At 32.8% G+C, this 23,666-nt stretch overlaps 1 protein-coding gene across 8 annotated transcripts in view; it reads left to right on the forward strand.

Annotated features, from left to right (window-relative positions):
- OMA1 (OMA1 zinc metallopeptidase) overlaps positions 1-23,666 on the forward strand; it is a 63,068-nt gene that overhangs the window by 3,012 nt on the left and 36,390 nt on the right. For 6 of the 8 annotated variants that reach the window (XM_011377073.2, XM_011377071.2, XM_023521506.1 and 3 more), the window contains exons 2-7: positions 6,873-7,391; positions 9,453-9,681; positions 12,176-12,349; positions 12,442-12,549; positions 15,182-15,310; positions 18,450-18,524. In XM_011377073.2, the coding sequence (XP_011375375.1) occupies positions 6,892-7,391; positions 9,453-9,681; positions 12,176-12,349; positions 12,442-12,549; positions 15,182-15,310; positions 18,450-18,524 (1,215 nt within the window). In that variant the 5' untranslated portion in view covers positions 6,873-6,891. Of the gene's footprint in view, positions 1-1,679; positions 1,818-6,101; positions 6,126-6,872; positions 7,392-9,452; positions 9,682-12,175; positions 12,350-12,441; positions 12,550-15,181; positions 15,311-18,449; positions 18,525-23,666 lie in introns of those variants that run through there. The other 2 variants (XM_011377072.2, XM_011377075.2) reach the window with 2 other exon arrangements.

Genomic DNA, 23,666 nt, shown 5'->3' on the forward strand with positions numbered 1-23,666 from the left:
ATCCATCAGCTACTAATTTGTACTTATTTAACCCTTTATCCCATTCTCCTAGCTCCCCAAAGCCCCCTCCCCTGTCACCAAATTATTCACTATATTTGTGTCTGTTTTTGATTAGTTTGTTCATTTTATTCCTTAGATTCTGCACATAAGTGAAATCATATAGTGTTTATCTTTCTCTATCTGATTTAAATACCTTCTAGTCCATCAAAGCAGTATCTTTTTCCATCTCCTTCATTTTAGTCTGTGTGTCTTTTAATCTGAAGTGAGTCTCTTATAGGCAACATGTAGGGGTCTTGTTTTCCTTTCCATTCACCCACTCTATCTTTTGGTTGGAGCACTTAGTTCTTTTCCATTTGAGGTACTTATTGATAGGAATGTAGTTGTTACCATTCTTTATTCCTGTTTTTGATACATGCTTTTTCTTCTTAAGTCCCGCCAATATTTCCTGTAATACTGGCTTGGTGGTGATAAATTCCTTTAGCTTATTTTTGTATGAGAAGCTCTTTATCTGTTCTTCAACTCAAATGATAGCTTTGTTTGATAAATTATTCTTGGTTGTAGATCCTGGGTCTTCATCCTGTCAAATATTTTGTGCCAAGTGCTTCTGTCCTGCATAGTTTCTTTTGAGAAATCAGCTGCCAGTCGTATGGGTGTTCCTTTATGAGTAACTATCTGTTTTTCTCTTGCTGCTTTTAATATTCTTTCTTTGTATTTAACCTTTGATATTTTAATTATGATGTGTCTTGGTGTGGGCCTCTTTGGATCTCTGAATTTTGGAATTCTATGAGCTTCCTGGGGTTTTATGTCCATTTCCTTCACCAGGTTAGGGAAGTTTTCCATCATTGTGTCTTCAAACAGCTGTTCAACATCTTGATTTCCTTCAGTTATGCCGATCAGACGGATATTTGGACCCTTAATAGTATCCCATATGCTCTTTAAATTATTTTTATTCTTGGCATCTCATCTCTTGCCATTCTGATTGAGTGTCTTTGGCTTTCTCATCCTCTAGATAGGGCATTTGATCGTTTTCTTTATTCTTTTTGTTTATTCTGTTTAATATACTCAGATAATGTGTTCTTCATTTCAGACTGATTCCTTTTTATAATTTCCATTTCCATTTTTATGTTTTTTATCTCTTTGTTGAAGTTCTCACTGAATTTACACTTCCCAAAAGTTCATTGAGCATCTTTATAACCAGTGTTTTGAACTCTGCACCTGTTAGATTACTTGACTCCATTATATCTGGATCTCTGTTCTTTTCTGTCATATGGTTTCTGCTTCTTTGTCTTCCCATTTTGGCTGCCTTTCTGCTTCTATTTCTTTGTACGAAGCAAAGCTCGTAAGTCTCCTGGTCTTATTAGTGTGGATTTGTGAAGTAGGCGTCCAGTGGCACAGTCCTGAGAGGGATTCAGCTGCAGGCCAAACTGAGCCCAAGCCTCTGCCCCTCTGGGGCCACCTGTTAAGATTCAGCAAGCAATCCACAGATGCTTTGCTTATAGTTGCCTCAGAAGGCCACACCAGAAACCGAGGCCAGCTGTCTCCAGTGTGAGTCTAGGTGTTGCTCAGTAAGGAGCACCTGACTCATTGAGGATATACCTGGATGTTGCTTGGGTGGGGCTGCAAGTTGGGGGAGGTGGGTTTCAAGGAATCCTCTGGGCGAAATGACCTCTGTTATCCAGTTTGATGACATCACGGCTATGGCGGCGCTATGTCTGCACACTGGGAGAGAGGAGGGCTCAACAGGGAACAATTGATACCGCTGGCACTCCTGTACAGAACGAGTCTCACCTCGGCCTTCACTCTGACGATGTCTCCCTGTAAGTCCCTGGTGCCCCCTGTGCACAGCTGAATCAGCACTGGTGCTCAGAGTGAGCAAGTCTGTCACTGCGAAAATCCGCTCACTGACGGGCCCCTTTAAGAGGCGTCTGCTGCTGTCGCAGTCTCCGTCTCAGCTGCTCGAGACCAGGCAGCCCCGCGTCCTCGCCCTGTCCTACCTTCTGCCGTTGCAGGGTGGTTTCTTGGATCTCTCCTTAGTTGTATGGCTCGTTCCTCTAGATCCCAGGCGATTTTTCCTTGCTGTTGCTCCTTTTTTCTGTCACAACTTTGATTTGGTTGCCAGCGGGATGAACAGAACCTCTATCATCTCTATGCCCTTTTTTTTTCCTCTCGCCTTTTAGTCTTAAATTAATTAGAATTAAGTTAATTAAAAATTTAGTTGCTCAGTAGCCACATGTAGGAGCTACCATATAGAAAACTCATAACATTTCCATCATTGCAGAAAGTTCTGTTGTGCAGTGCTGCTTTGCACATTTGTTTGCCATCCCTGATATACAGAATTTTTGCAAGTAGCATTTGTTATTTTTTTAAAATTGCAGATCTTTTATTACAGAAATCGTCAGCTTTTAAGTGGCTGCGTGGTAATTTGGAATGTAGGACTTTGTATGTGAGTTGTGGGAGTAGGATTTTGTTGTCTGATTTGCATTTAATATTGCTTTTGTTCTTAGTGCTGAGAATTGAGAATTTAGCTTTGCAAAATATAAAAGGAACTCTCAGTTCCAATTAACAACATGTATATATTAAAATGTTAACAACTTGTATATGAAACAAGTATGTAAATTTTTTACCATGTAACCTCTTAAGTCAGCAAAAAATTATTTGCAAGGTACAGAATCTCTTTGAAGAGAGAGAATTATTTTTGGAAAAAACTAAAAGCTCATGAAGCTCAATTAAATGTATGAAGTACAAGGTCTCTTGGGAACCAGGAAAGCGTGACTCTTCCTCTCCCCCCTCCCTCCTCTTTCTCTGGCTTTATGGTTTCTCACTTTCCACACATTAATTGCATTGTCCTTTTTGTAGAACCACTTTTGCAAGATGCCTACTCTCGGTTTTCATTTGCAGTTCTTTGTGTTGCCATAGCACTAGCTACATTCCCAGTTTATACATGCCCTTACATTCCTTTGCCTGATAATGTCTTATCAAAAATCTTTTCAGTGTTGGATAGCCGCTTCTAGCTTTGGTCAGTGGCAGGGATCACTAGAGACAAACATGGCAGTCTAGACTTATCCCTTAAATTGAGGTTGTAGGATGCAGTTGAGAAAAAAAGTATGGCTAGGCAAGTTTCTGAAGCTTATCTACTAGAGTAAAGGAAAGAAAGTGGGTTTCTGTTGTTTTTATAGTTTGACTTCTAGTAGAAGACATTTTACATTTAAACCTTAAGTACATTTTCCCGTTTGAAACAATTCCTTTAAATTTATTTTTTGTTTTCTTTTGCATATGTCAAAAGGCATAAAAAAATATGCCTTTTGACATATGCCTTTTGACATATGCAAAAAAGTTGCCTTCCTGGTCTATTCTGCTACTAATGGATATCCTTATTTATTTACTTATTTTTTAAAATCCATGCAGTCTATAGCATTTAGTGAGGAACTGTATTATTTTTTTCCTCAATTATATTACAACCTCCAAGAGGGCAGGGACTGAATTTTATGCTGTATCCGTAACTCACATGCCTCCTAGCCAATGAAGAACCTTACTAGCTACTCAGTACTAATTTTGAAATGATTTCCAGGCTTAAATTATTTTACTACTTTTCAGCTTGTTTTGAAAAGAAACCTGGAAAGTATATTATTAATAATGCCAAACTATTATATGTTATCCCAGACTCTACTGATTTAAAATTGGTAGCAATTCAAAAAAGGTCAAAGTGGAGTTAACGTTTACTTAGCACACCCATTACCCACATTATACGTTCATAATGCGTGGGCGGAACATATAAACTACATAAAAAATTTTGAGTTATTTTCAAACTAAGTTGGATATATAGATAATACTATTTATCAAAACTGGTGTTCTGAAGCATCTTTCTAGGTAATATATTAGCTTATATTGAGTTAGATTTACATATTCAACTTATGAAGATTTTGAAATAGAAAAATTGAAAAAAATTAATGAACACATAATCATTAGATACAATGATTAGTCATATTTTACTGTATCGACATTGTCTTTGTGCGTGTGTACATTTGTACCTTTGCTATACAATTAAAAGTAAGTTTTATTTATCATGAAGAGACATTTCAAGTATTTCAGGTATAAGAAAACCACTTATATAACTAAAATATCATTGTCACCTAAGAAAATAAGCAATAATTACCTAAAATAACCTAAAAGTAAATCCATATTCAAATTCCCCCAGTTGTCCCAGTTGTCTTCTAAAGCTCATTTTTTTTTCAATCTAGGATCTAATCAAAGTTCACACATTACCTTTTCTTACTGTCTCTTTTCAGTATCTTTTAAAAAATATCTTAATTGGTGTATAACTGATATACAATAAATTCTGCATATTTATTCCGCATAGTATAAGTTTTGACTTAACCTGTAAACCTGTGAAACCAACATCAGTCAAGATACAGAATATATTCATTACCCCCCAAACTTGGTATTCCCTCCCCTTGTCCCTCTTTACCTCTCCATCCTTAGGCAATCACTTATCTCTCTGTAACTGTAAATTAGTTTGCATCGTCTACAGTTTATATTATAGGCTGGAATCACAGAGTATGTACTCTATGGGGAGAGTTGGTTGGTTTATGTTTAATGAACATTACATTCCTGAGACAAACCTCAGTTGGTCATGATGTATCGTCCTTTTTAGGTATTGTTGAATTAGATTTTTCTAAAATATTGTTAGGAATTTTTGTATCAATTTTCATGAAAGTTATTACTCTAGAGTCTTCTAGTAATGTTTTTTTCTGGCTTTGGTATCAGGATAGTACTGGTCTTACAGAGTGAGTTGCAAACTCTTTAATTTTCTGTAAGTGTTTGTATAAAATTATTATTAATTTTTCTTTAACTGTTTGGTAAAATTCTCCAGTGAAGCTATTTGGGTTTGGGGCTTTCTTTTAGGAAATGTTAATTACCAAAAAAAAAAAAAAGATCAATTTAAAAAATAGATATAGGACTCTTCGTTATCTAATTCTTCTTGAGTGAGCTTTGATAGTTTGTATTTTACAAGGAATGTGTCCATTTCATCTAAGATGTCAAATTAAAGATTTTATCTTTCATTGGTTTTAAGAAATTTGATTATGATATACCTTGGAGTTGTTTCCTTTGTATTATGTGTGTGGTTTGTTAAATTTCTTGGATTTGTGAGCTTACAGTTTTCATCAGATTTGAAAAATTTTGGCCAATTTTTCAAGTATTTTTTTTGTCTCGCAACCTTCCTCCCTTTTCAAGGACTCAGTTACACATATATTAGGCCCCTTAAAGTTATTCCACACCTCACTGATGCTCTATGCATATTTTTCAGTCTTTCATATTTCATCTTTTTCATGTTTCTCTGCATTTCATTTGAGTTGGTTTCTATAGGTAGGTCAATTTTACAAGTCTTTATTTCTACAATGTCTAATCTGCTGTTAGTCTCATCCATTGTATTTTTCATCTAACAGAATTTTCTTGTCTAGAAGTTCAGTGTAGGCCTTTAAAAATATTCTATGTCTCTGCGCGACATGCTAAAAATTTCCTTTAACTTCTTAAACAAATGGAATATAGTTATAATAAGTGCTTTAATATCCAAATCTACTAATGCTGTCATTTTTATTATTTAGGAGTTAGTTTCTATTGATTGAGGTTTCTCCTATTTATGGATCACATATCCTGCTTCTTGCATGCCTGGTAATTTTTAAATTATAAATTGTACCTTGTTAAGTGCTGGATATTTTTGTATCCTTGTAAATGTTTTTGAGCTTTTTTTTTCTGGTATGTTGTTAAGTTACTTAGAAACAGTTTGATCTTTTTGAGTTTTGTTGCTTTTAATCTTTGTTAGGTAGGGTCAGAGCAGCCTTTAGTCTAGGACCAATTTTTCTGTAATATTGAGGCAAAACCCTTCTGAGTACTTTACCCAGTGCCCCGTGATATAAGGTTTTCCACTTCAAAGGATGGAACAGGCACTCTACTCTGTGTGAGCTCTGCATATTATATTGTTCCTCTTATTCTTTTAGGTGGTTCTTGCCCAACTTCAGGGACTTTTCTCAGACGTATACCCTGATCAGGACTCAGCTGGGTACAAGAGGGAGCTTCTCTGCAGATGTCTGGAGTTCATTCTCTGTGCAGCTCGTGTAATCTGCTCTGTGAGCTACAGCTTCTGTGGCCTACTTGAACTGCCAGCCTCACCTCTTCAGTTTAGAGGGACTGTTGGGATGCACCTAGGTTTTCCCTCTCTGCGTATTGTGTGGCTCACCTTACTTGTTTCCCATCTCTCAGAATCACTGTCCTTCATTGCCTAATGTCCAGTGTGTTGAAACCATTGTTTTGCTTATTCTGTCTGTTTCTTTAGTTTTTCTAGTTGGGAGGATAAGTCTGGTCTCATGGAGTACATCTTGACCCGAATCAGAAGTGCCAGGGTTATATCTGAAAGGAATAAATTCATATTTTAAAAAATACATCTTATAAGTTAGGTTTTACTATTTCATTACATGCTTCTTTCCCCTGTTAACGCCAATTGATAAAAATTTACTGCTATTTTTATGTAATCTATTTCTTATTCTCCAAATATTTTAGCTGTTAAAATAGAAATAAACTTCCCCCAAATAAAAATAAAAAATGAAAAGAAAAAAAACAAATTTATAAAGTTCGTGTTGAAGAGTAAGAAAAAAGTAAGTAATATTCAAATCTACTAATGCTGTCATTTGTAATGCTGTCTTTGGTTTGTATTGCTCAAAGGCATTACTGTATGGGATGGTAAACAGAAATCCAAGGTAATTTAGTGTGAGATGTGTTAAAGTAAGACTAACTGACATACCTATTTCATAAGTGTTATATTCCCAGGTTGGTAAATATTTTCCAGAGATACTTATAGTTGAATTTTTGTGTTCCAGATAATCAAGCAAAAGAAAGATGAGCTTCATCTATGGATTGCAGTCTGCTACTAGAAACCGTATTTTCTTCCGATTTAATTTACTGACCAACTGGAGAAAATATAACACAGTAGCTGCAAACTCACTGAACTATCATCAAGTACAAATTAACCATGTAGTAAATAAGCATCAGGGCCTGGGAGTAAATCAATGCGATAGATTGACTTCTCTGCCTGGAAACTTTCATTTCTGTAGAACTTTTAATAACAAAAGAACAGGATGCCTCTTGAGTATCAAAAGTAAGGAAATTTGGATGATTACCCGAAAATGTACTGCGTGGAATGACTCTTTTTCAAGACAGCAACTGTTAAAAGAAATTGCAGTAGTTCCTACTCTTTCACTATTGGGTCCTCAAAACTGTTTTCCCATAAGAAACATCAGGACTTTCCACACTTCTCCACAGTTTCAAGCTGCTCCTGTTCCTCTCTTGTTGATAATTCTTAAACCAGTGCAGAAACTACTTGCAATCATTATAGGCAGGTAAAATATTTTTTTAAAAATGTACTTTTGTATTAAAGGATATTTGTAAAACTACACTCTGAAAGAAAATTTGTTAGATTTCCCTCCCGTATTTAGCTCAAAATTAAGTTTCTAAACAGTTTGTTTACCCAGTTTTGTTATGTATGATTTAATAATCTTGAAATAATTTACTGCATGTTAACTTACAGAAATAGAATCTTTAAAAAATTATGTATCTTGCATAGACACTTTTTAAAAGATTGACCTTGTATGTGTGATGACAAAAGAATCAGAAATGTGGATTATAACTCATATATAAGAACAGTACTCACAAACATTCCTTAACTAAATATGGACTTTGAAGCAACAGATCATGAAATTGAATGACTCTGCTTATTTAAAAATGAGCTGACTCCTAGCCAAGTTAACTCTTAAACCATTAATATTTATTTTTCTATTCTGTTTTCAACAAACCTATTATTTGCTCCTGGTAGTCCTTTATAATAATTAATATTTTTTCAGTGTAGAACCAGAATCAGTACTGAGTACAACATAGGTAAGTAGGAATTTATAGCCAAGGAGCAGGGTAGGGATTGGTGGATGGAAAATTAGGGGAACATTGGGAGTAAGGCGGGGTGCTGCCTAATCAGACCAAACAGGATTCTTGTTAAAGGCAGATGAGGCTGATCAGGTATCATCTAGGGGCCGGTGAAGGCTGAGGAACCTTGTTGGTGATCAGATATGGAGGATGGGGGATTGTGGCTAAACAGACTTAGCAGAATTCTTGCTAAAAGACAATGCAGAGATGAACAGGAAGTCTGACAGTCAAAGCCTAGTTAAATTGTTCAGGGGACCAAGAGTAGAGTTTGGCGGATGAGAGAATCTGTGTCACAAATCAGCTCAGATTCTTGGACCAGTAGCTCCTTTTCATCCTTTTAAATTATTTATTTTTAACGTTTTTATTGTTATTGTCAGTCACCTAATTTTTAAAAAAAGTATGTTTTCATACATTTTAAACAAATAGTAACAAGTCATAAAAAGTTTTAAATAGGAAATATACATCATAGGTTGGTTTAATGTTTTTGGGTTGAAACACTTTAGAGGCATTTTAAGTGTGGCAGACATCAAAATTAAGATAGAGAAGTTATTTTATAAAATAAATTTCGTCAAGAGAATGTTTATATTTAAAATTTTTGTTGTGATTTCACAGATAAACTCACAAGGAAAAATTTTTGTTCTAGTCTTGAAAACACCGCTTGTTATCAAAATGTCTCTGGACCCTAATAAGCAGCAGAGAGGATTGTCTGGTAGCTCCTGCGATGCTGTTTGTAAAATCCTCATTTTCTTATTTTCTTTGCCTATGCTCTTCTTATTACCTCTCCTTTGTCATGTTTTGGAGGGGATGGGGTTTCTGCTACTGAAAAATATTTCTAAAATCAATCATGAGATAGGTCCAGGGGCAAGGTTGTACCTTGCTGAAGCACTGGTAGATTATGTTGGAAGTCTGACGAGCAGTAGGGAGAAAGTTGGTTAAAGGTATAGATTTATTGTATCATAAACCCTCAAATGTTTATTCAGGTAATTCATCCCCTCTTAAGTGGTTAAGTGCTCAGACTCTGGCATCACATTGCCTGGTTTTCCTTACGTACCTCTGTGACCTTGGACAAGTTGCTTAATTTCTCTGTGTCCCATTTTCTCTTCTATAACAGGGTTATTATGAAGATTCAATGAGATGACATATGTACAATGATTAAAAGAATACTTTCCATGTGGTAAACAATCAGTAAATGTTAACCAGTAGTAGTTGTAGTAAAATAGCTCCTCATTTAATTTTTACCTTTAAAATAACTGAAGAAAATTCAAATGAATGTTAGACTTTTTAACTATAGCTCTATATAGTTGATTCCCTTTTTTATCATTTATCTAAGAGTTTTATAAATTGAAAAAAAAATCCATACAGAGAGATATGTCATAAAAAATTAAAGTATTTGATGATATAAAATTCAAGCATAAGCATTGAGTTTTGGTGATACATACTGATCCTGTTATCAGAACTTTGAATTTTTTTTTTTTTTGCTCCAGGGGCATAAGGAAATGGTGGCATGCACTTCCTCCCAACAAAAAGGAGCTATTTAAAGAAAGTATAAAGAAGAATAAGTGGAAGTTATTCCTCAGTTTGAGTGGTTTGGGGTTGCTCTTCATGGTGTTTTATTTTACCCACTTGGAAGTGAGTCCAATCACAGGAAGGAGCAAGCTACTGTTATTGGGAAAAGAACATTTCAGTCTTTTATCAGAACTGGAATATGAAGCAGTAAGTAGGAAGAATTGTTTTTAATCAGATTGCTTAATACTTAAAGCAGGGAGATTTCTTAACTATGAAAGATGTACCTTTTTTTTAAATTTTAGTCTTTGACAGGAAATTAGTAATTTTTCTCCAAAGGTCTCAGACCTTTCATCCTTAGTATTTCTAGTACCTACATTGCTTTCCTCCATGTTAGCTTAAATGTCACTTTTTCATGCAAGCCTTTCTTGATTATCCAAACCAGCCTAGGCAGGATGACTACATTAGGCTCAGGGCAGGTATCCTTTATATTGACTGAATTTTGGATCAGCTCCTTTGCAGTTGTTCCCAGTGCTTAGCTATATTGGGGTTAGTTTACTTTTATTTTCTCTTTGCATACTGTATTTTTCCTTCAAAGCACCTATCACAAGGGTAACAATAGTTATTTACTTGCTGATCTATCTCCCTTGTTAGACTAAGCTCCATGGGATCAGAGACCCTGTCGGGTTTTGTTAGTTTAATCTAAAATACAGTGCACAAAGTAGTTCTTAGTATATATTTTTTGAATAAATAGATCTGTAGTCTGAATTTTTATACCTTGAAAGTAAAATAGAATAAGATAGTTTTTTTTTTTTTTTTTGTAACATCAATTTTGGCAGTTTATTATATTTTTTGAATGCAAAGTAAAGTTGTAATTCAGAAGCCTTAACTTCTTGGAGAGTGTAACTCAGGCAGTTAAACATTTTGTACCACCAGTGAGCTCCTTGAGGACAGATCTTTCTATCTCCAGGGCGTAGCACATACATAGTATATGCTCAATCGACATTTGTTGAAGTCTCATAGCCTCACTTGACCGCTTTGGCATGGTTAGATCTTTATATTTCTTTATTCCACTTGAGCTTCCAAATTTGTCAATGGAAAGTTACCATTAAAAAAAGAACAGTGCTTTGTCACTAAAAAGATTGTTCTTAAGACTAGTCTTTTCTAGGAGATTTATACAGAGATTTGAGATGTTTCTTAGGATATAGTCTTGGCAGAGGCAAGTTTGAGAAAAGTGTTCTGGAAGGATTGAGACAGGCCTGGTGTTAAATTAGTACATATACCATTCACATCACTAAGACGCTTCTTTTTTTTCTTATTTTTTAACCCACAAATGCAATACCTGATCTATATGAAAATTCAAACACATGTTCTTCTAGGGCTATTATAAAATACCACAATTACGGTAGTTCTCTCTTATCATTAGGTTCACTTTCCATGACTTCGGTTACCCACTGTCAACTGTGGTCCAAAAATATTAAATGGAAAATTCATAAGTTTTAAATTGCATGCCTTTCTAAGAGTACTTCATCTCATCACGTAGGCATTTTTAACATCTCAAATCACAAGAAGCATGAGTATGGCACATAAAATATTTTGAGAGACCACATTTACATAACTTGTGTTACTAATATGATATTTTGTTATATTTTATTATTATTAATCTCTTACTGTGCCTAATTTATAAATTAAACTTTACTATAAGTATGTATGTATAGGAAAAAACAGTATATATAGGGCTCGGTACTATCTGCGGTTTCAGGCATCCACAGCGGGTCTTGGGACATATCCCCCACGGATAAGGGGTGACTATTATACATACAATCTTTCTTGTTTTTATATATTGTAGAAGGGTTAATATAATAGTGTTTTGTTTGTTTCAGACAGTTTACATTGGTGACTTGTGCTTTTTAAAAATGTTAATTGACTATTACAAATTTGTATCCTAAAAAAAAAATCACCTATTTTTAATGCATCTCAAGGAAGAAACTTACAAACTTATTGATTTATATGAAAGAAATTATACATTTTATAGAAATTTAGAGAATTTTTTTAGAACATCCTGTTAGTACACTTGAAAGAGTCTCTCATGAATATAGTTTTAGAAAAATGTCTTTATGTGGTTGCTAGTCTTAATCAGCATTATATAGAGAAAATAATATGCCTAATGGTTCTAAAATTTCAGTAATTTTCTTTCAGTCTGTGTGACTAAAACACTTAACATTAATGAAATGGTTTTTTTTTTTTTTTTAGAAGTTTAACTTATGAAGTATAGGATGTTTTTCTACTCAGTGGGTCATGAAAGTAATTTTCTTTTGTATTTTTACTTTCTTATATGAAATCTTTATGTTCCCTAGGCAATGTTTTGTTTTCTAAAATATTTAAGGAAGTAGCAATAATGTTTAAGCATTTTATTTGTTTATAGGCTAATAGAAGAGATGAAAGAAATTTTTACGTGAACCAATTTATATGAAAAAATCTAAGTTTTCAGAATTAATTCCATTTATGAGAAACTACAGTACCTTTGCATGAATAATTTAAATCTTAGAAATTTGATTGTTTAATATATGCAAATTTTTACATAATTAAAAATTAAAATGTTCAAAAGTAAGTCGCTGTATAACTCTCCATGAAGCAGTATAAACATGTTGTAGAGCTAAAATTCTTTTAAAATAAAGACTGATTTTCTTTTTTAATTTTTCAGTGTATGGAAGAATTTAAAGATTATATGTTAACTGAGAAAGATGCCCGATACCTGTCCACTAAAAAAGTGTTTTATCATTTAATTGAATGCAATAAGGATATTCCAGAAATCTCTGAGATCAATTGGGTTATTCATGTGGTTGAGTCCCCAGATATAAATGCCTTTGTGCTTCCAGTAAGTAAATATTCTCAAACCTAATTGTTAATTTTAACCTCCTTGTTTTTTATGGAGTTCTAATTGCTTACATTATTTTCTTTATGGTGCAGAATGGACATGTGTTTGTTTTCACTGGGCTTTTAAATAGTGTGACTGATACTCATCAACTTTCCTTCCTTCTGGGCCATGAAATAGCACATGCAATACTTGGGCATGCTGTAAGTACCTAAAACGAATATTTAGCTGTTGAACTGCTGCTTTGCAGTTAGCAAGTTAAATCTTTTAAAGAGATGAACTTTTCACTTTTCTTTCTTTTTTTAATGATGGAATTTAAGTTTTTAGTAATTGTCTTATTCTTTTACCTGAAAAAAATATGACTGGCTAATTTGGGGAGTTTTGTGGTCTTTAGTACATGATACTGAATAATTAGTGTTTCTCTTAATATTTTTATCACCTGTCTCTTTTGCTAAAAAGTAATTATTCTTAACCTCTAATTATTTCAAATTAGATTTTAAACTTTCCATAATTATTAACATACTTGTAATTTAGTCAGAAAATTAACTATAGGAAAATGATACTACTATTTAAGTGCATAAATCAGTTTTCTTGCTTTTTTTTAATTCATTTTCCGAGGATAGCTTGGAGCATCTTTGAAAATGTCTAGAACGATATGCCATCTATAATTAATGCAGGGTAATAATAATGATACCTTGCCATTTTACAGTTTATCGACCCTTTTAATAGATACTTTCTCATTCATAAGTTTAATAACATCCTTATGAGGTATGTATTTAATATCCCTACGTTATATGTGAGGAAGCTGATGTTTAAAAAGGCTCAGTAACATGACTAATGTGACAAAGTAGCAGAATTGGGACTTCAGCCCAAGTCTTTTGTTTGCAAGTTCAATGCTGCTTCCTTTTACCACAGTTACCTGGTCGTTGGCAGCACTTTCTCATAGGTAATAGAATTCAGATTGATTTATGCACCTGTGAATACACATCTGTTTGACTGGGTGTGCATCCATAAAAGTAATATATTTGTTTATTTTTATTTTTATTCATTAAAACATGCATGGCTTTTTTTTAATCCATTTGTCTATTGATGTACAGCACAGAGAATATAGTCAGTAATATCGTAATAACTTTGCACGGTGACAGATGGTTACTAGACTTACTGTGATCACATCTAAGATATATAAATGTTGAGTTACTGTGTTGTACACTTGAAACTAATATAATATTGTATGTCAACTTTAATAAAATTAAAAAAAATATATGCATGGCTCTTTTCTCCACATAATTAGAGGTATATTTTCTTTAATTGAAAACATGAAATTAAATAGTGAAAGGCTTGTGAAATGCTATGTAGAAATGCAAGTAACATTGATTTAAATTGAAATGATAATGTCATATTAATTCCTCTAAAAGTCATCTCAAATTCTATTTCTTAGAGTATTAATAAGATGATGTGGGCCAAAGTTGTGCTTTTCAGTAGCACAGATAGGAAAATTTTAAAAATATTTTCTTTAATCAAGTATATAAAATAATAAATCTGAGCAGTTAAAATAGATTTTATCTTTCAAGAAATAGCTTCGTAACTGCAAAATTAATCAATTTTGGCCATTTTTAGCATTTAAAAGGTGTTAATATTTAAGTACATTTGTTTTTCTGGCACTTCATTCGATGCCTCATTCAACATATTGTCATCCTTTTCAGTGCAAGAACAATAATTAGATGAGATATAAAAAGCAAATAGCAGCCTTAATAATAGAAAATAGTTATTAAATTTCTTTGGTAGAGTTCTTAGACATTATCAATACTGTTTTCTCTTTTAGGAGTCTCTATTTCGATTTGATGGAGTCTTTTATGTTGTTTTCTTTATTCCACAAATACAGATTTTGCTGTATAATAACAATTATATTCTTCAATAATAACAAGGATTTATCTCTTCTAGAATGACTTCATCATTTGGGTTTTACTCTTTTATGCTTAAATAATTTCATAATTGTTTTTCATAACCCACAGTTCTTATAATGAAGCAAAGAATTCTTCATGAGGGCAGGTTATATTGTAAAGAGCAGTATTCTAGATGGTTATTTTTAGTTGTCAGCCATGTTTCATACATTGAAGTAATGCTTCCTATGTTATTAGTACTAGCATTACGTTAACATGTATAATCAACCTTAATGGTGAACAATGAACAATCTAGTGCATTAAACTTATATTTAGATATTACTATTACTCAAAACAACTATTTTAAACAAAATCTATTTTGATTATTGCTCTAAGTACATACAAAAATTCATAGAACCCAATTCCTGGTGAGAAAAACTAGGCTTAATAAAATTGCAAACTCACATAAATAAATCATACTTCATATATTAGGTCATGAAGGCCAAAACATTTTTATTTAAAATAGACTTCTAATTTTTTTCTAAATTGTTCTTTAACTGCTTCACATGTTAGGTAGTGTGAATTCGGGCAACTCTTTTAACCTGTTTCCATGTTAGTTTCTTTATCTATAAAATAGGGATAATTATACCTTTTTCACAAGATTATTATGCTTGTTAATATAAGAAACTAGAGATTAATGAACTCGTCATTGTATCTAAGTGATGGTAAGTGAATCAAGTGTTAATGAATGAATGAATATATAATGTAAGTATATAAGCAAAGGATGAGACAAACAGACTGAGAAAGGATAAAGTAAAAGTCATCTCAAATGACTTAGTTGGTGAAGGTCAGTTAAACACAAGTAGTTATTTAGTGTGATTACACACAACGAAAATGTAAGCATATACTGTCTCAATTTATTAAATGTAATTTTCATTATTTTGATTATTCTCAGGCAGAAAAGGCCAGCCTAGTTCATTTATTGGATCTCCTAGGTCTGATTTTTCTCACAATGATTTGGGCCATTTCTCCTCGAGATAGTTTGGCACTTCTGGGCCAGTGGATACAGTCTAAATTTCAGGAGGTAAGTCTGAGACAGTAACTTGAATTTGTAATGGCCTGTGGTGAAGATATTTTAATATTACCGTAAAGCAACAAATACCAGAGATATTTTCACACATTATTATGAAATATAGGTACTAATTTTTAGTTTCTTATGTTTTCTCGTTTTTACTAATGAATATTCAAATTAGGAAATACTACATTTCTCAAGTGATGGAGATAAATGGGTTAGAAGGGCTTAGCAACTTTTGGCTAACTTAATTTTTTTGGGGTGGGGTATAGTTATGGGTCTTAAAGAGGAAATCCAGTAACAGACCCTTTTCTTCTGTCATTTTACCTTCAGACTTGCTACTTTTGTCTTTCATTGTGACTATGGTGTACTGACTGGATGACTCTCCCTTCCCCTAAATATTTGCACCTTAAAACCTGATAGCTTTTATGGTCTCAGGGGTGGCTGAAGCTGCTTTACTACCCTCACCTCTTCACTCCTAGTTAAACCAACATTGCCTGAAAGATATTGAAAGGACAGTCTTCCTAGGTGTTATGTTAACTTTTGTTTTTAGTACTTATGTATAATGATAATCATTTCAAAATTTATTGAGTCTTTCCTTTTGTTCAAAACACTGGAGTACTGAAAGTAGGTCTTGAGATCTTGATAATTGCTTTGTTAACTATGATTAATTATTTTATTTTACATCTTTTTTTCCAAATATTTCCTCTTGTCCTGGGAGGTTTGGTTATTTAGGAACAATCTGTTATTTGTTTATTTAATGATTTGTGGAGCACCCATAAGAGTGCCATCTGGTTGCTGTTTAAATCTAATGTGTAAAATTCTTTGAGACAAATTGCTTTCAAAATTGAATAAGTAAGGCTTTTATTCAGTGTTACCACATCATTTGGCTTCATTTATATTGAAATAAAGGTTCTTTATTTCAGAAAAAGAAGGAATGGTTATTGCTTAGGTTATAGGATCTCATATTTTGAATTTTATTTCTGTCATGATGTGCTGGGAAAGTCAAAGGAGTTAATGTAGTTTTTTTTTTTTTTTTTCATCTGTCAATAGATAGCTTTTTCTGTAATGGAATCAGAATATTTACTCATGAGAAAAATGACTTGTAGCTGTTTCTTAAAATACTTGATGAGTCCTGCTACTTCAGAATAATTCTTTAATATTAAACTGAAAATAAAATAGGAATTACTTCTGTTTGAACTGTTTCCCTAAATCAAGACCCCCCCAACATTTTGATGACAAGGAATATATACCTTTCTAGAAAGCCTTGCTCATTGGGATTGGTGAACAGAGAGGAATACAGTTAGTGAAGTCATTAAGGAGGGGAGCTGCTGACATTTATTTGTCAGAGAAAAGAGAAGAAAGAAGTTGGGGCACTCACTTAACCATTGGGGAGTCCTATTTTTATAATCTTAAAGATTTGGGCATAATGTAGCAGCCCTCATAGAATTCTGCCAGACAGGATTTTGAGAGCTATTAGTAATAATTATAGTAGCTTACATTTATTGAGTGTTTACCATATATCAGACACTAGAATAAACACTATAGATTAATTATGTGCAGGGGTTAAGAATATATGCTCTGATCAGATGAACTTGTGTTTGAATTTAGGCTCCTTTGTACCTAAATTCTATAGAATCTGGACAGGTTACTTCACTTATGTAGATCTCAGTTTCTTCATTTGTAAATTGAGATAATTAGAGTAGCTAACTCAAAGCATTGTTGTGAAATGAATGATACATTTGAAGCAGGATTTCTCAATGTAAGCACTGTTGACATTTTGGATTAGATAATTCTTTATGTAGAGAGTTGTCCTGTGCATTGCAGGATGTTTAGTAGCCTCTAAACATCCAGCTGCCTCTAAACATCTAGCCTCTACCCAACAGATGCTAGTAGCACTCTCCCGTCCTCCACCTCCATCCCGCTCCCTCAGACAATCAAAAATATCTCCAGGTATTTTCAGTGTTCCTGGAGGACACAGTGACATCCTTTTGAGAACCACTGATTTAGAGCAGTTAGCACAGTACCTGGCACAACGCAAGGATTCAATAAATAGGACCTATTATTGTTTGCTCATTTTATTCGCTCTGCAACTCTAGGAGGCTTGTACTGTTAGTACTCCATTTTACATGTGGAACTACCAGACTTAGATGGGTTAAACAATTAGCCCAGGGTTAATATTTAAAAAGTGTCAGCATTTGGATTTGAACGCAAATTTGTCTCCTTTTAAAGCAATGTTTTTAATTAGTTATACTATCAACAGACTTGATGGGACACCTGTAGATAGATGAGTCACAGAGAGTGAAGACAGTACGTAATATAGTTCAGCAACCTAAAACAGACATGATCAAGGAGGAAGAAAGTTATATCTAATGGTCACATACTGTGGATCAGATTGATTATATTATTTCTAGCCATCACTGACATGTAGCCACCTCTGAAAAACTGCTTCTCCAATAAATTAAATAGCTCTTTTCTCAAAAGTCCTGCCTATTGATCCATCTCCTGCAAAGTTTTAGTACTTACTGAAAATTAGAATTTAACTGGAAAGCATTCACATAAATATAAGTAATCAGGAAAATTAAAGTTACAATATCTATTTGCATTTTTTTATTGAAGTTGGAAGAAAATTTCATTTTCCTAACTAATCAATACTTAGAAAAAAGGGAAATTAAGATAATTTATCAAAGAAAGAACATTCTACAATATGGTTAATTTTCCAACTGAAATAAATCTTCTAGTAGTGTCACTGGCTATTATATAGCCATGTTTTTTCAATTTTATTTTAAAACTGCAAGATCAAAATGTTCCTTGGCCATAATAAAAGACAGTATTGATAAGCTTTCTTGGGGGAATCTTCTATGTAGTGGGTAGAGATTATAGTTAGAAAAGTAGAAGTACTCTATATGGTACTATAAACTCTCCAGAAGTTTGTAGGCATGATTTTTTTTCTATTCTTTCTGTTTAAAAAATATTACTCTTTGGTGGAAGAAATAAAGCCTACAGTTTATGTTTTATACCACAGTGTTCTTTAAATGTTAATAATGGAGAGTATAAAAACTTTATCCTAGAAACTCTTTGAAATTAATATTTAAAATCTCATTTTGTTAAGAAATAATCTTAATGCAAATTTTTTTCTATTTCTTCCTAGTATATGTTTAAGAGACCATACAGTAGAACATTGGAGGCTGAAGCTGACAAAATTGGACTACAGCTAGTGGCAAAGGTAAAATGTTTTGTTGATAATGCACAGTGTCCTTCACATAGTAAAAGATAAATGTGCATTGTCTTAATGAAGTTTGACATGGACAGAGAATGAGAGTTGGACTATATGTAATTTTTCATTAATGCTATTTTTAAATCTGTGCCCTCTGGAAGCTAATGCTCTCTTTATTTTACTCCTCTGCCTTGTTTTGCTGATCTAAGGAGGCTTTTTGAGTAAATAAGATGATGCGTAGCTGTTTTTTCCCCGATTTGGAGAAAGGTTTATCATATTGTAGCTAGGATCTTGACTGAGCAAATGGAATTTTTACATTCGAATAAATGGTAGAAGAGCAGGCTTATTCCTCTGTATCTTTCACATTATTTTTGTTGCAGCAGATGACTTAGTTTTGCGAGCCACAGAGTAACTCTGGGTGTTTACCTGATTTAAGTTGGCTTTGTTCATGTCTGCTTAACCGGGCATTTGTGCCTGTCTGCTATTTTTAATCACCTGTGATAACTATTATTATTATTTGTATTTAACATTAGACATGAAACTGGATTTTTAAAAATAAGTGAAAACAGTGCCGCTTAACATTAAGTTCAAATCATATTTGATTCTTTGTTTAGTTTTCAATGGTTATTAAAAATAACTATTAAAAATCACTATTATTAGGAATTTTCATTATGAGTTTTATGGATTTAATTTTATAAATCAAGATATTACTCATTCACAAAAGCAAAACCAGTTCTTTGAATATTACATATGGAGAATTAAGTGAATTATCAGACTGCATAGATAAGCGATTTCCAAATAATGGTCCACTTATTTCCTACTTTAATGTACTGCATTAAAATTTGAAATTTATGAAATTTTTCTTTTAGGTAAATGTGTTCTGGTTAAGAAATCTTTGCTATCTCAATAAATTGTTCCTGTTTTATTTCCAAGAAGCTTTATTGTTTTGTTATCTTTGTTATATGTAACATGAAAGAGGTCAAGATAATTTTTTTTTCCATATGGATATCTAATGAACTCAGTACTGTTTATTGAAGAATCATTGTTTTCCTACATTGTCTTTCTACATTGACTACTTCAGTGTCTCTGTCATAAATATAGGAGGCTACATGGAAGTCTGTTTCTGGACTCCCCCTTTTATTCCATTAGTCTGTTGTATATTTTTGAGCCAATACCACATCATCACTTGCTTTGTAGTAAGTCTTGATATCTGAGAGCTTCTGTCCTCCAGTGTTGTTCTGCATGATTGACTTGCTATTCTTGGTCCTTTGCTTTTCCATATAAATTTCATAATCAGCCTATCAAATTACACATCTGTACAAAAACATGCCTAGGATTTTGATTGGAGTTGGTGTGTTAAATATAAATCAATTTGGGGATAGTTGACTAGTGTCAACAATATTGAGTCTTCCAATCCATTAATGATATATTTGTCCATTTATTTAGATGTTCTCTAATTTCTCTCAGTGATATTACGAGATTTTTTTTGTATATAGGAATTACACATCTTTTCTTAGGTTTATTGCTGAGTAACATTTTTGATGTTGTTATGAATAGTGTCATTTAAAAACTAAGGTTTCTGATATATAGAAATAGTTTGTTTTTATAATTGACCTTATATCCAGATAATTTGCTAACTTCACTTAATTCTAATAGTGTGTAGATTCTTTTAGATTTTATATATACCATTACATGTGTATATATATACACACATTATTCACAGTCACCTGTGAATAATGACAGTTTTATTTCTTCTAATCCATAGATTTTCTTTTCTTTGCCTTATTGTAATGGCCAAAAACTTCAATACAATGTTAATGGTGGGCACCTTTGTTTTCTAGTTATCAAAAGGGGTTTGTTAGTCTCATGGTTGTGGATTTTTCTCTTTCCCCTTCTAGTTCTATTAGTTTTTGCTTTGTACATATCAATACTATTTTTAGCATACTTATGTAGGATTGTTAGATCTTACTGGTGATTGATCCTTTTATCAATATGAAATCCCTCTTTGTGTCTACAAATGCTTTTTGCCTAAGTTCACTTTTTTCTTTATTAATAATGTTATGACAGCTTTCTTTTGGTTAGTGCTTGTGTGGCATATCTTTTCCATTCTTTTATTTTCAAGCTTTCTGTTTCCTTATGTGTGTGTCTCCTATAAGTAATACACAGTTTTGTTGTTGTTGTTTCAGTCTTTCCTGTTTTTTGGATCTATTTAGTCCATTTAATTTTTAATTTTCATTCCTTGATGACTAATGACAAGGAGCATAGTTTCATATGTGTACTGGCCATTCATGTACCTTTTGTTAAATATCTTTTTACATATTTTACCCATTTTTAAATTGGGTTGTTTGTCTTATTCTTACGTAGTAAGAGTTCTTTATACATGCGCTTACAAGTCCTTTGTCAAATATGTATATTGTAAACATTTTCTCTCATTCTGTGGCTTGCTTTATTATTTTTTAATGATGTGTCCTGAAGAATAAAAGTTTAAAGTTTTTATGAAATTTCATTTTTCTACTTTGGGTTTAATTTACTCTTCTTTTTCTAGTGTTCTAAGGTGAAAATTTAGATCATTGGCTATAAATTTCCCACTCTGCATTATTTTAGGTTTATACTTATTTTCATTATCAGTTAAGTCAGAATAGTTTCTAATTTTCTTTGTGATTTCTTCTTTCATTCATGCATTATTTAGAAGTGAGTCATTTAATATACAGATCTTTGGGGCTTGCCTAAATATTTTATTGTTTATTTCTAATTAACTCCTTTGTGGTCAGGGAACATACTGTGTTAAGATTTATTTTATCACCTGAAAAAAATGTGTATTCTGTATTTGTTGAGTGTATATTTTATAAATATTAATTAGGTTAAGGTTGTTTATATTGTCATAGAAATCTTCTATATCTTTCTGATTTTTTTATCTACATGTTATTGAGAGAGTAGTGAATTTTTAAAGCATAATTGTAGATTTGTCTGTTTTTTTTCTTTCAATTTTTTAAGTTTATGCTTCATGAATTTTAAAGCTCTATTAGGTACATACACACATAGGATTATTTTATCCTCTTTTTAAATTGATCATTGTGAAGTATCCCTCTTTGTCACTGGTAATACTCTTTGACCTATTTTTTGTTTGACAGCAATTTTTTAACATTTTTTTGCATTAATATAGCCACTCCAGCTTTATGTGTTACTGTTCACTTTGTATATGGGTATTTTTCTACCTATTTACTTTCAAACTATTTGAGTTTTTGTATTTAAATGCATGTCTGATAGATGGCATAAAGTGGGTTCTCACTTTGTCATTCAGTTTGACAATCTCTGCCTTTAGCTTGAAGTGTATAGTTGATTTACATTTAATGTAATTATCGATATGGTTGTATTTAGGCCTGTCATTTTGCTATTGGCTTTTTATTTGTGTTATTTATTTTTTGTTTCTCTGTTCCTCCTTTCTGCCTTCTTTTGAGTTAATAAATATTTTTTGGTATTTCCTTTTATCTTCTTAATTGACTTTCTAGATATAACTCTTGGCATTATTTTTAATAGTTCCTTTTGGGATTAAATCTATTTGAGGTTAATATTAAGTAATATCTGATAAAATATAGGAACCCGGCAATGGTATATTTGGCAGTCATCAAGAATTTCATTCAAGATGGAGCTCACCCTCCATGTTGTTTACTTGTTTCTGAGTATTTCTTGTTTCCAGGCTCCTCTGTTTACTGGCTCCTCTGGTTCTGTTGAAACTTCAAGCCCACAAAGCTTCAGGTTTTTGTTGCCTAAACTGCTCATGGTTGAGGAATTCAATGAATTAACAAAATAAAACAGCGGACTCATAGATTTGGTCCCCATAGTCTATTTTTCTTTCTGGTCTTTGATTACTTTTCTACAACTCTTACCCACCTTCCTCATATCTCCCCTCCTTATGTGTGGTTTATCATCATCAGGAATTTGGGCAGTTTATACAGAGTTTCATATTCCTTCTGTAGTTCTCTCACTGTCAGAATTTCTCCTTTAGATTTCTCACTGCTTTCCTATCCCTGAACTACGATCTTTGGCACTTTAGCTGGTGAAGTGTTGTTTTCTACCACCATCTTCTACAGCTTTATCAGTGGAAGCTGGTTAACACTCTTAGGCCAGAAAGCCAGAAACTCTTTTGTTTTAAATTTATTTTTCAATTACACTTGGCTTACAATTTTATATTAGTTGCCAGTGTAGAACTAATCAGTAGATTAGACACTTGCATACCTTACGAAGTCATTACCTGGTAAGTCAAGTACTCATCTGACACCATATATAGTTATTATGATATTACTGATTATATTCCCTATGCTGCACTTTACATTCCCGTGACTATTTTTACTCATAGATAACAGAGAACAAATTGATGGTCACCAGATGGGGCTAGGTGGTAGAGGGATGGGTGGAAAAGGTAAAAGGGATTAAGAAATACAAATTATTTGTCTTTGCTTTTCTGTAGTTTGACGACGATGTGTCTAATTGTGCTTTTCTTTGTATTTGTTGTCCTTGCTGTGGCTTGATATTTTTTCATTAGTTGGGAAATCTTCAGCTATTTTTTAACATATTGCTTTTACAACACTTTTTCCCTTCTCCCCTCTGGCATTGGGAGTACTTATATGTTAGGCTTTGATATGTTTCATATATTGTTTGTTTGTTTTTGGTATTTTCTATTCTTGTCTCTTCATTTTTAAGCAAGTATGTTTTCCAATACAGTCGTGTAGTTCACTAATCTTATTTTAGCTCTGTCCATTCTGCCATTAAACTCATCTTTGAGTTTTGAATTCCAGTTATTGTATTTTTCCAATCTAGAATTTCCATTTGATTCTCTTTTACAAATTTCAATTTTTTGGTAAAATTTTCCATTTTGTTCTAATTTTTTTGAATATGTTACATTTTTTAAAACATTCATGTTTGTTAACTATAATATTTTATTATCTCTGGATCTGTTTCTGTTGTCTCTTTTTGCCTTTGGTCTTGTTTCTTGATATGCTCGTTTATTTTGGATTGAATGCTGGACATTTCATATAAAGTACAGTTAGCACTGAATGATAATTTCTTTCATCATAGGAGATTTTCTCTGTAGTTCAGTGGACAGCAAGAATACAAAGGATCACTTGAATCAGTCAGAGCCTGAGCTGAGTC

This window comes from Pteropus vampyrus, unplaced genomic scaffold, assembly GCF_000151845.1.
Source record: "Pteropus vampyrus isolate Shadow unplaced genomic scaffold, Pvam_2.0 Scaffold305, whole genome shotgun sequence".
Taxonomy (NCBI): domain Eukaryota; kingdom Metazoa; phylum Chordata; class Mammalia; order Chiroptera; family Pteropodidae; genus Pteropus; species Pteropus vampyrus.